General features: G+C 42.2%; 1 protein-coding gene across 4 annotated transcripts in view; it reads right to left on the bottom strand.

Moving 5' to 3' along the window:
- strip2 (striatin interacting protein 2) overlaps nt 1-16684 on the bottom strand; it is a 40766-nt gene that overhangs the window by 14510 nt on the left and 9572 nt on the right. For 3 of the 4 annotated variants that reach the window (XM_075471376.1, XM_075471377.1, XM_075471378.1), the window contains exons 4-10: nt 15220-15354; nt 14233-14353; nt 12901-12969; nt 10717-10823; nt 10500-10627; nt 9086-9274; nt 7344-7394 (exon numbers count right to left, since the gene is read on the bottom strand). In XM_075471376.1, coding sequence (XP_075327491.1) covers nt 7344-7394; nt 9086-9274; nt 10500-10627; nt 10717-10823; nt 12901-12969; nt 14233-14353; nt 15220-15354 — 800 coding nt within the window. The remainder of the gene's footprint in view (nt 1-7343; nt 7395-9085; nt 9275-10499; nt 10628-10716; nt 10824-12900; nt 12970-14232; nt 14354-15219; nt 15355-16684) is intronic. The other variant, XM_075471379.1, reaches the window with a different exon arrangement.

The raw sequence follows: 16684 nt of genomic DNA, 5'->3' as shown, positions 1-16684 counted from the left end.
TGGCTGTGTTGTTTCTTTTTTTGAGGGATGTTTTATATGTAGAAATGCATATTTGTAAAAGGGGACTTTAGTATGTTGGCGTAAAAGTGGCTCTGCCCTTGATTTTGCTGCCAATGTGGCTCTTTTGGGAAAAAAATTGTGAGTATCGCTGGTTTAGATTTCCCTGCTCCTACACACCTGATTCAGATCATTAGCACGCTTGTGCAGATCTTTTGAAGAGATCCATTTCATCTGATTCAGACGTGTTCAAGCAGAATAGAAATAGAAACATCTAGAACCTGCAGTACAGCGACCCTCCAGCACCGACTTTGGACATCCCTGTTTCACATGGGCAGCTGTGTGCCTTCTGATTAATTTAATTAAGAACAGGTGGTTTTCAGTCAGGTTACAGAACCAGCTCAAGAACACTGACAGAAGCAGGCTGCACTTAAATCTAACATTTCAGTTAATATCTTTAATAAACTATTCCAAGACCTTGCTCTCAGTCATCTAATTTCTATAACCTCGATATGAGAGTGGTAACTTTCCTCTAATGTAACTGTAACAAAAAAAAAAAGGTTTCTTACTATCTTATAAAGCCATAAAGACGCCGTATCATGTGGGAAACTGTTGAACTCATAGAATCCAGAGGGGCTCAAATCAACAGGAAAGTTTCCCAAAGCTTCCTTTGCAACCACGAGTTTGATTCAACTTACCACACATCTGCATTTCAGAAAAAAAAGGCACAAACACGTAAGCAATGCCTGTTATCGTACCCCCAAACAATCCCACCGGAGGTGCAGAAAACACACGCATTCACACAAACTCACTCAGTTTATCTGATCACACAAACTGGCCAATGGATGACTGAGGCAACAGTGCAAGCATCAGGCATGAGGAAGCTTTGTGGCCGTTAGTTGAGCCACTGCAGTCGATGCATGGCGCGCCGGTGTCGTACTAATGCTCGGCTACGTGACGAGTGGAGCGAGTGTATGGTGAGAAGGAGGGAGGGGAAGGGGGGGAGGAGAAGAGAGGAGCAGGTGGAAATGTGTCGTGAGCCATTCTCTATGGAAAAGCCATTCTCTGCTATGTGGGAGGTAAAACTACTGTTTATCCGTCAAAGTTAGAGGGCGACTGCCTCCAGCTGCATCCATCTGAGAGAGCGAGAGAGAGAGATCCACTGAACCCCAAATACTCCAGCTGCAGATGTAAATCACTGATTAAAATGCTCTCAGTTCGTCTCCTAAATGGATGCATTTTAAAGACAGTGGCCCCCAGCCCGGAGTCTGTGGTGAAATGTGACATTTGAGGCCAAACCTGTTGGCGATGCGATGGAAACTACGCCGGGGATGCTGTCTGAAGTGAGCTATCTTAATGGGACTGTGGGAGGTGGCTACTCCAGCGCTAATGATGACAGCCAGCAAGTCAGCCCTGTCCCTCAAACCCCAGGCAGCCCACAGTGGCAGAGGAGAGAAGAGAGGAGGAAACGAGGAGAAAGAGCGGCAAGGAAAGGAAAGCAAGAGGACGAGGAGAAGGCCAGATAACAGAGGAGGAAAGGAAACAAGGAGAAAGATCGGCAAGGTAAGGAAAGCAAGAGGACGAGGAGGAGCAGAAGATGAGGAGAAGGCCAGATAAAAGAGGAGGAAAGGAAACAAGGAGAAAGAGCGGCAAGGAAAGGAAAGCAAGAGGACGAGGAGGAGCAGAAGATGAGGAGAAGGCCAGATAAAAGAGGAGGAAAGGAAACAAGGAGAAAGATCAGCAAGGAAAGGAAAGCAAGAGGATGAGGAGAAGGCCAGATAACAGAGGAGGAAAGGAAACAAGGAGAAAGATCGGCAAGGAAAGGAAAGCAAGAGGACGAGGAGGAGCAGAAGATGAGGAGAAGGCCAGATAAAAGAGGAGGAAAGGAAACAAGGAGAAAGATCAGCAAGGAAAGGAAAGCAAGAGGATGAGGAGAAGGCCAGATAACAGAGGAGGAAAGGAAACAAGGAGAAAGATCGGCAAGGAAAGGAAAGCAAGAGGATGAGGAGGAGCAGAAGATGAGGAGAAGGCCAGATAAAAGAGGAGGAAAGGAAACAAGGAGAAAGATCGGCAAGGAAAGGAAAGCAAGAGGACGAGGAGGAGCAGAAGATGAGGAGAAGGCCAGATAAAAGAGGAGGAAAGGAAACAAGGAGAAAGATCAGCAAGGAAAGGAAAGCAAGAGGATGAGGAGAAGGCCAGATAACAGAGGAGGAAAGGAAACAAGGAGAAAGATCGGCAAGGAAAGGAAAGCAAGAGGATGAGGAGGAGCAGAAGATGAGGAGAAGGCCAGATAAAAGAGGAGGAAAGGAAACAAGGAGAAAGAGCGGCAAGGAAAGGAAAGCAAGAGGACGAGGAGGAGCAGAAGATGAGGAGAAGGCCAGATAAAAGAGGAGGAAAGGAAACAAGGAGAAAGGAACAAGGAAAGGAAAGCAAGAGGACGAGGAGAAAGACAGATAAAAGAGGAGGAAAGGAAACAAGGAGAAAGATCGGCAAGGTAAGGAAAGCAAGAGGATGAGGAGGAGCAGAAGATAAGGAGAAGGCCAGATAAAAGAGGAGGAAAGGAAACGAGGAGAAAGGAACAAGGAAAGGAAAGCAAGAGGATGAGGAGAAGGCCAGATAAAAGAGGAGGAAAGGAAACAAGGAGAAAGGAACAAGGAAAGGAAAGCAAGAGGACGAGGAGAAAGACAGATAAAAGAGGAGGAAAGGAAACAAGGAGAAAGATCGGCAAGGAAAGGAGAGCAAGAGGATGAGGAGGAGCAGAAGATAAGGAGAAGGCCAGATAAAAGAGGAGGAAAGGAAACAAGGAGAAAGAGCGGCAAGGAAAGGAAAGCAAGAGGATGAGGAGAAGGCCAGATAAAAGAGGAGGAAAGGAAACAAGGAGAAAGGAACAAGGAAAGGAAAGCAAGAGGACGAGGAGAAAGACAGATAAAAGAGGAGGAAAGGAAACAAGGAGAAAGATCGGCAAGGAAAGGAAAGCAAGAGGACGAGGAGAAGGCCAGATAAAAGAGGAGGAAAGGAAACAAGGAGAAAGATCGGCAAGGAAAGGAAAGCAAGAGGACGAGGAGAAGGCCAGATAAAAGAGGAGGAAAGGAAACAAGGAGAAAGAGCGGCAAGGAAAGGAAAGCAAGAGGACGAGGAGAAGGCCAGATAAAAGAGGAGGAAAGGAAACAAGGAGAAAGAGCGGCAAGGAAAGGAAAGCAAGAGGATGAGGAGAAGGCCAGATAAAAGAGGAGGAAAGGAAACAAGGAGAAAGGAACAAGGAAAGGAAAGCAAGAGGATGAGGAGGAGCAGAAGATAAGGAGAAGGCCAGATAAAAGAGGAGGAAAGGAAACAAGGAGAAAGAGCGGCAAGGAAAGGAAAGCAAGAGGACGAGGAGGAGCAGAAGATGAGGAGAAGGACAGATAAAAGAGGAGGAAAGGAAACAAGGAGAAAGGAACAAGGAAAGGAAAGCAAGAGGACGAGGAGAAAGACAGATAAAAGAGGAGGAAAGGAAACAAGGAGAAAGATCGGCAAGGAAAGGAGAGCAAGAGGATGAGGAGAAGGCCAGATAAAAGAGGAGGAAAGGAAACAAGGAGAAAGAGCGGCAAGGAAAGGAAAGCAAGAGGATGAGGAGGAGCAGAAGATAAGGAGAAGGCCAGATAAAAGAGGAGGAAAGGAAACAAGGAGAAAGGAACATGGAAAGGAAAGCAAGAGGATGAGGAGAAGCAGAAGAAAAGGAGAAGGCCAGATAAAAGAGGAGGAAAGGAAACAAGGAGAAAGGAACAAGGAAAGGAAAGCAAGAGGACGAGGAGAAAGCCAGATAAAAGAGGAGGAAAGGAAACAAGGAGAAAGATCGGCAAGGAAAGGAAAGCAAGAGGATGAGGAGAAGGCCAGATAAAAGAGGAGGAAAGGAAACAAGGAGAAAGATCAGCAAGGAAAGGAAAGCAAGAGGATGAGGAGAAGGCCAGATAAAAGAGGAGGAAAGGAAACAAGGAGAAAGATCGGCAAGGAAAGGAGAGCAAGAGGATGAGGAGAAGGCCAGATAAAAGAGGAGGAAAGGAAACAAGGAGAAAGATCAGCAAGGAAAGGAAAGCAAGAGGATGAGGAGAAGGCCAGATAAAAGAGGAGGAAAGGAAACAAGGAGAAAGATCGGCAAGGAAAGGAAAGCAAGAGGATGAGGAGGAGCAGAAGATAAGGAGAAGGCCAGATAAAAGAGGAGGAAAGGAAACAAGGAGAAAGATCGGCAAGGAAAGGAAAGCAAGAGGATGAGGAGGAGCAGAAGATAAGGAGAAGGCCAGATAAAAGAGGAGGAAAGGAAACAAGGAGAAAGATCGGCAAGGAAAGGAGAGCAAGAGGATGAGGAGAAGGCCAGATAAAAGAGGAGGAAAGGAAACAAGAAGAAAGGAACATGGAAAGGAAAGCAAGAGGATGAGGAGAAGGCCAGATAAAAGAGGAGGAAAGGAAACAAGGAGAAAGATCGGCAAGGAAAGGAAAGCAAGAGGATGAGGAGGAGAAGAAGATAAGGAGAAGGACAGATAAAAGAGGAGGAAAGGAAACAAGGAGAAAGGAACAAGGAAAGGAAAGCAAGAGGATGAGGAGGAGCAGAAGATAAGGAGAAGGACAGATAAAAGAGGAGGAAAGGAAACAAGGAGAAAGATCGGCAAGGAAAGGAGAGCAAGAGGATGAGGAGAAGGCCAGATAAAAGAGGAGGAAAGGAAACAAGGAGAAAGATCAGCAAGGAAAGGAAAGCAAGAGGATGAGGAGAAGGCCAGATAAAAGAGGAGGAAAGGAAACAAGGAGAAAGATCGGCAAGGAAAGGAAAGCAAGAGGATGAGGAGGAGCAGAAGATAAGGAGAAGGCCAGATAAAAGAGGAGGAAAGGAAACAAGGAGAAAGGAACATGGAAAGGAAAGCAAGAGGACGAGGAGAAAGACAGATAAAAGAGGAGGAAAGGAAACAAGGAGAAAGATCGGCAAGGAAAGGAAAGCAAGAGGACGAGGAGAAGGCCAGATAAAAGAGGAGGAAAGGAAACAAGGAGAAAGGAACAAGGAAAGGAAAGCAAGAGGATGAGGAGGAGCAGAAGAAAAGGAGAAGGCAAGATAAAAGAGGAGGAAAGGAAACAAGGAGAAAGAGCGGCAAGGAAAGGAAAGCAAGAGGACGAGGAGGAGCAGAAGATGAGGAGAAGGACAGATAAAAGAGGAGGAAAGGAAACAAGGAGAAAGGAACAAGGAAAGGAAAGCAAGAGGACGAGGAGAAAGACAGATAAAAGAGGAGGAAAGGAAACAAGGAGAAAGATCGGCAAGGAAAGGAGAGCAAGAGGATGAGGAGAAGGCCAGATAAAAGAGGAGGAAAGGAAACAAGGAGAAAGATCGGCAAGGAAAGGAAAGCAAGAGGACGAGGAGAAGGCCAGATAAAAGAGGAGGAAAGGAAACAAGGAGAAAGAGCGGCAAGGAAAGGAAAGCAAGAGGATGAGGAGGAGCAGAAGATAAGGAGAAGGCCAGATAAAAGAGGAGGAAAGGAAACAAGGAGAAAGGAACATGGAAAGGAAAGCAAGAGGATGAGGAGAAGCAGAAGAAAAGGAGAAGGCCAGATAAAAGAGGAGGAAAGGAAACAAGGAGAAAGGAACAAGGAAAGGAAAGCAAGAGGACGAGGAGAAAGCCAGATAAAAGAGGAGGAAAGGAAACAAGGAGAAAGATCGGCAAGGAAAGGAAAGCAAGAGGATGAGGAGAAGGCCAGATAAAAGAGGAGGAAAGGAAACAAGGAGAAAGATCAGCAAGGAAAGGAAAGCAAGAGGATGAGGAGAAGGCCAGATAAAAGAGGAGGAAAGGAAACAAGGAGAAAGATCGGCAAGGAAAGGAAAGCAAGAGGATGAGGAGGAGCAGAAGATAAGGAGAAGGCCAGATAAAAGAGGAGGAAAGGAAACAAGGAGAAAGATCGGCAAGGAAAGGAAAGCAAGAGGATGAGGAGGAGCAGAAGATAAGGAGAAGGCCAGATAAAAGAGGAGGAAAGGAAACAAGGAGAAAGATCGGCAAGGAAAGGAGAGCAAGAGGATGAGGAGAAGGCCAGATAAAAGAGGAGGAAAGGAAACAAGAAGAAAGGAACATGGAAAGGAAAGCAAGAGGATGAGGAGAAGGCCAGATAAAAGAGGAGGAAAGGAAACAAGGAGAAAGATCGGCAAGGAAAGGAAAGCAAGAGGATGAGGAGGAGAAGAAGATAAGGAGAAGGACAGATAAAAGAGGAGGAAAGGAAACAAGGAGAAAGGAACAAGGAAAGGAAAGCAAGAGGATGAGGAGGAGCAGAAGATAAGGAGAAGGACAGATAAAAGAGGAGGAAAGGAAACAAGGAGAAAGATCGGCAAGGAAAGGAGAGCAAGAGGATGAGGAGAAGGCCAGATAAAAGAGGAGGAAAGGAAACAAAGAGAAAGATCAGCAAGGAAAGGAAAGCAAGAGGATGAGGAGAAGGCCAGATAAAAGAGGAGGAAAGGAAACAAGGAGAAAGATCGGCAAGGAAAGGAAAGCAAGAGGATGAGGAGGAGCAGAAGATAAGGAGAAGGCCAGATAAAAGAGGAGGAAAGGAAACAAGGAGAAAGGAACATGGAAAGGAAAGCAAGAGGACGAGGAGAAAGACAGATAAAAGAGGAGGAAAGGAAACAAGGAGAAAGATCGGCAAGGAAAGGAAAGCAAGAGGACGAGGAGAAGGCCAGATAAAAGAGGAGGAAAGGAAACAAGGAGAAAGGAACAAGGAAAGGAAAGCAAGAGGATGAGGAGGAGCAGAAGAAAAGGAGAAGGCAAGATAAAAGAGGAGGAAAGGAAACAAGGAGAAAGGAACAAGGAAAGGAAAGCAAGAGGATGAGGAGGAGCAGAAGAAAAGGAGAAGGCCAGATAAAAGAGGAGGAAAGGAAACAAGGAGAAAGGAACAAGGAAAGGAAAGCAAGAGGACGAGGAGAAGGCCAGATAAAAGAGGAGGAAAGGAAACAAGGAGAAAGGAACAAGGAAAGGAAAGCAAGAGGACGAGGAGAAGGCCAGATAAAAGAGGAGGAAAGGAAACAAGGAGAATGAAATGGAAAGAAATGGAGGAGAAAGGTGAGACGAGAAATGACAAAAAAGATGAATGCATGCAGGTTAAACATTCCATTTGAGCAAGTTTCTGATTCATTATTTTCATAAGATACAAAAAAAAGGTGCATCCAATAAAACCATATGAGGTTAGAATGACAAGACAAATGAGAGGCTGGAAGAATACAGAAAGAAAGAAAAGAGAAAGAAGAGAGACAGAGACTGTGGGAGTGAGGGGAAGTGGGAGAGGAGTGCAGAAAATCCAGCTCAGTGCAAAGAGAAAATGCAGGAGGAAATGTTTGTGGGTAAAGACCTGCTTCTTGGTAAAGGGACTGTCTCCTTCCAAGCTATCAACAAAGGCACTCTGTGGGGACACAAGGGAGAGGGGCAATGAGAAACCAGAGGGCAGTTAGAGAGAGCCTCCACTGAAAACAGAGAGAAGCTGGGATTCCTGAAGCGACACCAGCACCAAGATCATCTGTGGACACTGACTGGGACCCCATGATGTTGGCACTACGGTTAGAGGAGCCACACAGCAACCAGTTAGAGTGTTAGCAGGAGTTTTATGGGCCGCTTCGCTGGACAAAGATACAACATTTCCATGTTTCAAAATGTAAAATAAAAGCTGGTGTTTGTCATGGAACAGAATAAGATGCACAGATAGCTTAAACAGCTGGATGCGCAGATAAGCCCAAAGTTACTCACGTCATATTCAGATTTACATGCTGATAGAAAAGATCAGTACGAGCACGTTGTACCATTTATTTAGTCGTTTGTATTTGTTTATGTTATTATTAGTAGTATTATTTCTATGTATTTTTATTATTATTATTATTATTATTATTAGGTATTGTTATTATTATTATAGTATTTATTTGTCTACCTCTGTTTTTATTATTTATTTATTTATTTATATATTTATTTTAATTATCCTTAGTGCTCTTAATTGTTGTTGTTTTTGTCTTTATTTAGCTATTTACCTATCTGTGAAATCCTACAACATGTAAAAGACCTAGGGGAGGGGAGGGTGGGTTGTACACAAGTTCTTAAGTTGTTTGGAAAAAGAAAAAAAGAAAATTACTTCTATGTACCTGTACATGTCCTGTATACACTTCATATTTTTGTCTTGCATTTGGTAAATAAATAATATAAATAAATAAAAAGATTAAGACTATGAGTCAACTCACGGTCGCTTCAAACATTTCCAGACAGTCGCTCTGCTCTAATAAAGCTCAGATTTGTAGCCGACTCGACGTCCGACATAAACACCATGAAAGTAACTTAAAGACAAACTTATTATGGTGACTTTGGCTACATTTACAGGCGTGATCTCTGTTGGAAACACTTTGCTCAGCAGAATCAACGTCCTGCTCTGGGTCTAATACTGGACAGATGTTTTCATAAATTCCTGCTCGACTACGGGCAGAATGTGCTCGGTGTTGTAAGCTAGTGCTAATGTTCGTCGACCAGCCTTCTGCTACCTTGAAATATGCCTGAATCTGACCACTTTGGAGCAAAAGAAATAGTAAAAGCTTTTTCTTTTCTCATGTGTCTATGCATGAAATCTGCACGATATCTTTTAATTTATCTGGACTGTTGCTTGTTTTTAAATTAATTTATATCATTGTATTTGTTTCTCTTTATATTATTTTATGTATTTTTAATGCTTCTTCCACTCCCTGCTGCAATGCTTTTATTTTATGTAAAGCACTTTGAATTGTTTTGTACATGAAATGTGCTACAAATAATTTTTGATTTGATAAAAAGAGAACATTAATAATGGAGTTTAGAACAGAAAACATGGGGAGAACTAAAAAAAAAACCTCATTCTGAAAGAGCTGGAGATCACTGTGAAAGATCAGTTATCCACAAGGCAAAAAACACAGGTTTTACCATGATAAGATGCACAAAACATCTAAATTTGGCCTGGCTGTGAATGATTTTGGGCTTAGCTGCACTTCTTATTGAAAGAGAAAGTCTGAGGAGATAATTGCTCGCCAACGATAGGTTTAACCGTGCATTAATGTGACGTGCTCTGTGTGGTCAGGCTTGTACCCTGCGGCTGCGGCGGCCTCTCTTCTGCTGCTGCTGCTGCTCTATCAGCTCCATGGCGGAGGCCGGGGGGGAAGCTGCTCTCATGGCTCTGACCACCTTGATGCTGTCCTCGGGGAGCGGGGGCAAGCTGAGGCGCTCTCTGCCTCGCATTTTCATCTCCTGGAGCTCCTCGAACCCCCCCAACGTAAACTGGAAGACACGGTGGTTCAAAGCTTTGTCTGGAGGGAATTCAGAGAGCTGCTGATGTGGAGGCAGGTGCAACAATTCAGTTCAAAGCAAGGTGAAATACATGGATAATAATTAGGGCTGGGCGAGCTAACTCGTTATTATCGCGTAAACGTGTCAGTTATTTAACGCCGATAAATATTTTATCGCATTAACGCTGTTTTTTTAAAAAAAATACAAAATATATATAATTTTTTGGGGCTTTTGTGCCTTTAATAGATAGTGTTGTAGATTTAATTTACAGACTAAGAAGGACGAAGCGAGACGTTTTCTTCATCTCAGACGTACTTTAGTTAATAACAAAGGAAAAAAACATACAGCGTGCGGTTTTTGCGAGTTACAACATGGCGGCCCAACAAACTCTGACGTAATCACGTCCCGTTCACCTTTCTGCTCCTAGAACATCTTAGGTAGTGAAGTCCTTTCAATGTAACTACAAATAAATTAAATTCAGTCTCCTTTTAACCACATATTCATTGCATGAACTGGGTTTTATCAATATTAATGTTATATTTCAACTTGTATGAACTTATTTATTCTTCTCAAATAATGTCTTTGCAACAAATAAATTCTCTTTTGCTCGCAGGCTTTTATTTTGTAAAAGTCTGTCGCTCACAGGCTTTTATTTTGTAAAAGTCTGCTGCTGTCTGCTGTGGAACAGGAAAAGAAAGTAATCGGCGGATCCACCAAACATGGAGAAGGGTACGGAACTTTTACTCGGCCATTTTCATTTTAAAGTTCTTCCAGACGGCGGAGTCGACAGAACCAAAGTCGTCTGTAAACTCTGCCAAGTTGAATTGTCTTCTCAGCGTAGTAGTTCCAGTCTAAAATATCACTTAAAGGCAAAACACACAACTGATAGCAGCAAGTCATTCAAGGAAACAGACAGTGGAGCGAGGCTTCTACATAAAAACTACTGAAAGATGCTGATGTTAAAAGTGTGTTTGCACAACAAATGTTATGGCACTTTCATTCATATGGCAGCACATTTAAAATAAAGCTAAATGCTAAAAGCTATACGCTACTTTTGGATTCATTTTTGGATTTTGCGTACAAATGCGATTAATCGTGATTAATCAGGGAAATCATGTGATTATTAGATTAAACATTTTATCGTTGCCCAGCCCTAATAATAGATGCTGCTGTTGGTTGGATGTGCAACTTGTTTGATTATCTGTGCTGTACTGACCAGTATTGTTTTCCAGAGCAGCAGCAGTACTTTCTTCATGGGGAAGTGGGGGGCGTTCATGCTGCAGAATTTGGTCACCATGGTGAAGAGGAGCAGAGCAAAAGGCTCTCCGTTGTACAGAGGGGAACCTGAACACAGGGGACACGTGTGGATTGGACATCATGACGAAAAGCAACAGCCTCGTTTGATTTCAGGATCCAGAAAAAATCACACACACCAAGCTCGTTCTTAAAGGTCTCTCTGGCTGATTTCCACTCCGGCCGGTCGTCTTCTGTCTGAACTCTGATGGTTTCCACCATCAGGTACATGATGCTCAGGAACACTCTGCATGAGAAACGCAAACATGGACACATCAGAGGTCGTGTAAAGTATTGTGGTTCGTTCAGATGCAGCTTTGCAAACCCAAGCCGTGCTGCCATGTTCTTTTTCAAATCAAATCAAATCAAATTTATTTATTTGTGTCGCACATTTCATGTACAAAACAATTCAAAGTGCTTCACATAAAATAAAAGCATTGCAGCAGGGAGTGGAAGAAGCATTAAAAATACATAAAAGAAACAAATAAAATAATATAAATGAATTTAAAAACAAGCAACAGTCCAGATAAATCAAAAGATATCGTTTTTAGAGAGAAGAGGCTTTCTCCTGCAGCCCTTCCAAACAAGCCACACTTGTTCAGCCTTTTTCTAACTGTGCTGCCATGACCTTTAACCTTTAACATGCTAACTGAGGCCTGCAGAGTCTGAGAAGCAGCTGTTTTTTTAACAGTTTTACAGGATATGACCTCGGGGTGAACTGGCTGGGACGTCAAACCATAGAACCCTTTGCCTCATATTGACATTTGAGCTTCTCACAACTCAGTTCCAGGCCTGTTTTAGGTTAAAGAGTAGATCATTTAAAGTAGGACTCCTTTCAGAGGGCTCAGGGAGCCAGTCAGGCAGTTATTAATAGCCTATTATTACCCCCACAGGCCTTTTCTCCCTACAAAAGCATTGGCTTTTCACCTGCTGCTCTGCGACTTCCTGTTTCACGCTACTGAGTGTGTGTGGTGTCCATTTAACTGCTTCCCTCGGCAGGTCTAATGGACCTGAGGGCTTTACAAGCACAAGAAGCAGTAATAAAATGGAGCAAATTAAAAGTTGGATTATTGGAAGCATCACTTGGGTTTGCAACCTGCTGGCATTTCAAAAAGAGAGAATTTTATCTCTGGGCTCGGCCTAAGTTTAATGCACCACTCATTGATGATTATCTGATATGCATTAAATGCTTGTTCACTCAACAAAGCTTTTCACTCTGTTTAAAAGTAACATAAAGGCTTTTTATTTATTTTTATTTAAATAAATTTTAGAATTTTTTTGAATAAATTTTATGTTTTAGATAGATAGATAGATAGATAGATAGATAGATAGATAGATAGATAGATACTTTATTAATCCCAATTTGGGAAATTGTTTTGTTGCAGCAGCATACAGTAAAGATATGAAAACAAATTAAAGTAGTAAAAACAAGCAAATAGAATAAAATAAAATAAAATAAAATAAAATAAAATAAAATAAAATAAAATAAAATAAAATAAAATAAAAAATAAATACATTTTATAAATTTATGTTTATAAATTTCATTTTATTTTATTGTTGTGTGATGTACTTTGAAAGTTTGGCGCATTAAATGCTTGTTCACTCAACAAAGCTTTTCACCCTGTTTAAAATTAACATAAAGGCTTTTTATTTATTTTTATTTAAATCAATTTTATAATTTTTTTTAAATTATTTTTTAAAATAAATTTAATAAATTTATTTTTATAAATTTTATTTTATTTTATTCTTTTATGTTATTGTTGAGTGTTGTACTTTGAGAGTTTGGTGCATTAAATGCTTGTTCACTCAACAAAGCTTTTCACCCTGTTTAAAATGAACATAAAGGCTTTTTATTTATTTTTATTTAAATAAATGTTATAATTTTTTTTAATACATTTTATAATTTTTTTAAAATATATTTTATAAAATATTTTAATAAATTTATTTTTATACATTTTATTTTATTTTATTCTTTTATGTTATTGTTGAGTGTTGTACTTTGAGAGTGAAGTTTAACCGGAATCAAATTCCTTGTTTGTTTACTTAAACCTGGCCAATAAAGCTGATTCTGATTCTTATTCAACTCTGCAGAATAAATTAGGTGCAAACCTCTTTCTGTAGCCTGCATTCATGCAGTGAATGAACAGATGGAGTTCTGTGTGTGAGCGTGTGTGTTTGTGTGCTTTCAGCATTCAGAAAAATCAATTCTACTAAGCAGAAGTAAAAACTGAAAGTGAATATGAGGAAATGGCCCAAGGACTCCTCTTTTTATCTGAAGCAGACAAAATGGAGACTGCTGTGAGTGATGTGCTGGTGTGACGTACCTGAGCTCTGTGCTGTCTGCCAGGGAGATGGCGGGCTTCCTCACTGCGCTGCTGCATGCCTGGTTGTTGCTGCACACACATCAAATTCAATTGGAACAAAAATACACAAAGAAGAAAACCCAGGCAGAGCCTTCAGTTATCAGGCCCCTCTCTTATGGAACCAGCTGCCAGTTTGGGAGGCAGAGCCTTCAGTTATCAGGCCCCTCTTTGTGGAACCAGCTGCCCGTTTGGGAGGCAGAGCCTTCAGTTATCAGGCCCCTCTCTGTGGAACCAGCTGCCAGTTTGGGAGGCAGAGCCTTCAGTTATCAGGCTCCTCTCTGTGGAACCAGCTGCCAGTTTGGGAGGCAGAGCCTTCAGTTATCAGGCCCCTCTCTGTGGAACCAGCTGCTAGTTTGGGAGGCAGAGCCTTCAGTTATCAGGCCCCTCTCTGTGGAACCAGCTGCCAGTTTGGGAGGCAGAGCCTTCAGTTATCAGGCCCCTCTCTGTGGAACCAGCTGCCAGTTTGGGAGGCAGAGCCTTCAGTTATCAGGCCCCTCTTTGTGGAACCAGCTGCCAGTTTGGGAGGCAGAGCCTTCAGTTATCAGGCCCCTCTCTGTGGAACCAGCTGCCAGTTTGGGAGGCCTTCAGTTATCAGGCCCCTCTCTTATGGAACCAGCTGCCCGTTTGGGAGGCAGAGCCTTCAGTTATCAGGCCCCTCTCTGTGGAACCAGCTGCCAGTTTGGGAGGCCTTCAGTTATCAGGCCCCTCTCTGTGGAACCAGCTGCCAGTTTGGGAGGCAGAGCCTTCAGTTATCAGGCCCCTCTCTTGTGGAACCAGCTGCATGTTTGGGAGGCAGAGCCTTCAGTTATCAGGCCCCTCTCTTGTGGAACCAGCTGCCAGTTTGGGAGGCAGAGCCTTCAGTTATCAGGCCCCTCTCTTGTGGAACCAGCTGCCAGTTTGGGAGGCAGAGCCTTCAGTTATCAGGCCCCTCTCTGTGGAACCAGCTGCCAGTAAATGTCCGGGAAGCAGACACCCTTTCCACTTTTAAGACCAGGCTTAAAACTTTCCTTTTTGATAAAGCTTACAGTTAGGGATGGCTCAGGTGATCCTGAAACATCCCATAGTTAAGCTGCTATAGGCCCAGCCTGCTGGGGGGCCTCATCTGTCACACCTTTCCTCACTTTACTCTCTTTTAATAATAATTATGATTAATAATTAATAATTATGATTACAATGAATTGAATTCCAATTGACTTGAATATACTATTTAAGTGCCTTGAGATGAGATTTGTTGTATTTGGCGCTATATGAATAAAACTGAATTGAATTGAAAAATTGAATTGTCGTACTCACTCTATCTCCATGCTGAGCAGCTCCAGCAGGGCCGTGAAGATGCCCATGTCGTAGAGCAGAAAGATGTTGTGCCTGGACCAGTGGAGCACGTCCACCTCTGTGTCACACTCATCAAACACTCCTGAGGAAGGCACAAGATTTCCCATTTCTTGTGTTTTACAAAAGCTGACTGAATGATTAGTCATGTAAGTTTGTTCAAAAGTAACGTGTAAACCTTTTTTTTTTATTTTTTACTAGGGTTGGGCGAGTTAACTCGTTAATTATTTAACGCTGATAAATATTTTATCGTGCATTAACGCAGGTTTTATTTTATTTTTTTTTTAATTAAATTATTATTATTTTTTTTTTTAAACATTATTTTCAGGCTTTTATTTTCTTAAAGTCTGTTGCTCACAGGCTTTTATTTTGTAAAAGTCTGCTGCTGTCTGCTGTGGAACCGGAAAAGAAAGTAATCGGCGGATCCACCAAACATGGAGAAGGGTACGGAACTTTTACTCGGCCATTTTCATGTTAAAGTTCTTCCAGGCGGCGGAGTCGACAGAACCAAAGTCATCTGTAAACACTGCCAAGTTGAATTGTCTTCTCAGCGTAGTAGTTCCAGTCTAAAATATCACTTAAAGGCAAAACACACAACTGATAGCAGCAAGTCATTCAAGGAAACAGACAGTGGAGCGAGGCTTCTACATAAAAACTACAGAAAGATGCTGATGTTAAAAGTGTGTTTGCACAACTAATGTTATGGCACTTTCATTCATATGGCAGCACATTTAAAATAAAGCTAAATGCTAAAAGCTATGCACTACTTTTGGATTCATTTTTGGATTCTGCGTACAAATGCGATTAATCGTGATTAATCAGGGAAATCACGTGATTAATTAGATTAAACATTTTAATCGCTTCCCAGCCCTAGTTTTTACTGAAGCTCACACTGTATGTACTGAATGTAAAAATACCATAAACAGGTTGTAATAAATTGGGGCCACGCACCCTGAGCCAGGTAGAGGATGGCCCGGGCCACCTTCAGCCTCTTGTCTCTGTCCGTCACCTCCAGCGCGTCCAGCAGCCTCATCACATACGTCCTCTGCTCCTCCACCGTCAGCTCCGTCCACCTCCTGCCCCGAGCTGCAGGCCAAAGCACAAGAAAGTGTCCGATTAGTTTAAAAACCGTTCAGCTAATATGTCAAAGAAGACTGTGACACAAGCACAAGCAGTGAAAAGGTCAAAAGACAAAAAACGTCTGCTCTGAAGGAAGTATTTACAAGAGACTAATGTGTTACTGTCTGCATCTTTACTTCAACAGGAGTCTCTAAAGTTTAGCTTAGAGGATATTAAGATGACAGTTTAGACTCTAAACTCATAAAGTCAGTTTTTGTTCACATGATAGGGGCTAATTATGTCTGGTTAGCTTGGCTCATTCTCATTCAGCATTCTCTTGATGGAGCCAAGTAATCACGCTTAAGTTGTCACACCATTTGCAGGGCTGCCAACTCTCACGCATTTGATCGATTTCTCACGCTGAAATACACATCAATTTTCATTACTTTTTTGCAAAGGTTAAAAACGATTCTGAATATATCTGACAGTTTATCTGTGATCTGTCTGTTGAGCCTGAGAGAAGCCACGCGTGAACGATAGGTTATGCCTGCAGTGGCGCAAAAAATGTGGGTTTTGAGACTCCTGTGGGGGCTCTAAATGAAACAAAATAACAGAAATTTACCCTTCAATTTACCCTTTTTACGAAAAATGAGCTTTGCAAGCGCAGGCGCAGAAAATTGCGAGCGCTAATTGTTGAGGATGTGCACAAGATGCTCCAAACAAAGAGGCAGCCTGGATAAACACGAGTATCCATAATCAAAAGCAAGTATATTTCTGGCCTAATAATGAATTAATAGAATCCTTGGAGAACAAGCAACACTTTGCAGCCCTTTTTCTGGGTTTACATGAAGCTTGTGACAGTGAATCCTACAATGTTAAAAGTTATTTTGTCCTATTAGTGCAGGACTCAGGGGCGGTTCTAGGGGCGGGGCCACAGGGGCATTGGCCCCAGCTGAAATCTGATTGGCCCCCTGACGTGCCCCTGTCCTGTCACTCATCTGTCTTTTGTCCGGTTCAGTTCCCGTCACAAAAACCGAAGAATAATGCTGTTTTAGAGGAGTGAAATGTACAGTAGTCACCCACATGCAACTTTGTGTATGTTTGTGAGAGAGATGTTTTGAACTGACAGTATTTGTGAAAAAGTAAAAAGGTTTTAAAAAATTTAATTAAATGCTGGATTTTCTCACATGCTGTGTGTGTGTTTGAGAGCATTTTGTCAATGGACAGTAACTAATGCATGTAAAATTTTTTAGGAGTTTTTTTTTAAATTACGTGTTTAATTCAGTGTTTGAACATGGTGTGACTGGTAAAATGTATATACAGTACCTTACCAAAACAGGGAATTGTGTGCAAGGGT

The sequence above is a fragment of the Odontesthes bonariensis genome, chromosome 8, assembly GCF_027942865.1.
Source record: "Odontesthes bonariensis isolate fOdoBon6 chromosome 8, fOdoBon6.hap1, whole genome shotgun sequence".
Taxonomy (NCBI): Eukaryota; Metazoa; Chordata; class Actinopteri; order Atheriniformes; family Atherinopsidae; genus Odontesthes; species Odontesthes bonariensis.
Note: the sequence above shows the minus strand (reverse complement) of the source record. Positions and strands in the feature narration are given on the sequence as shown.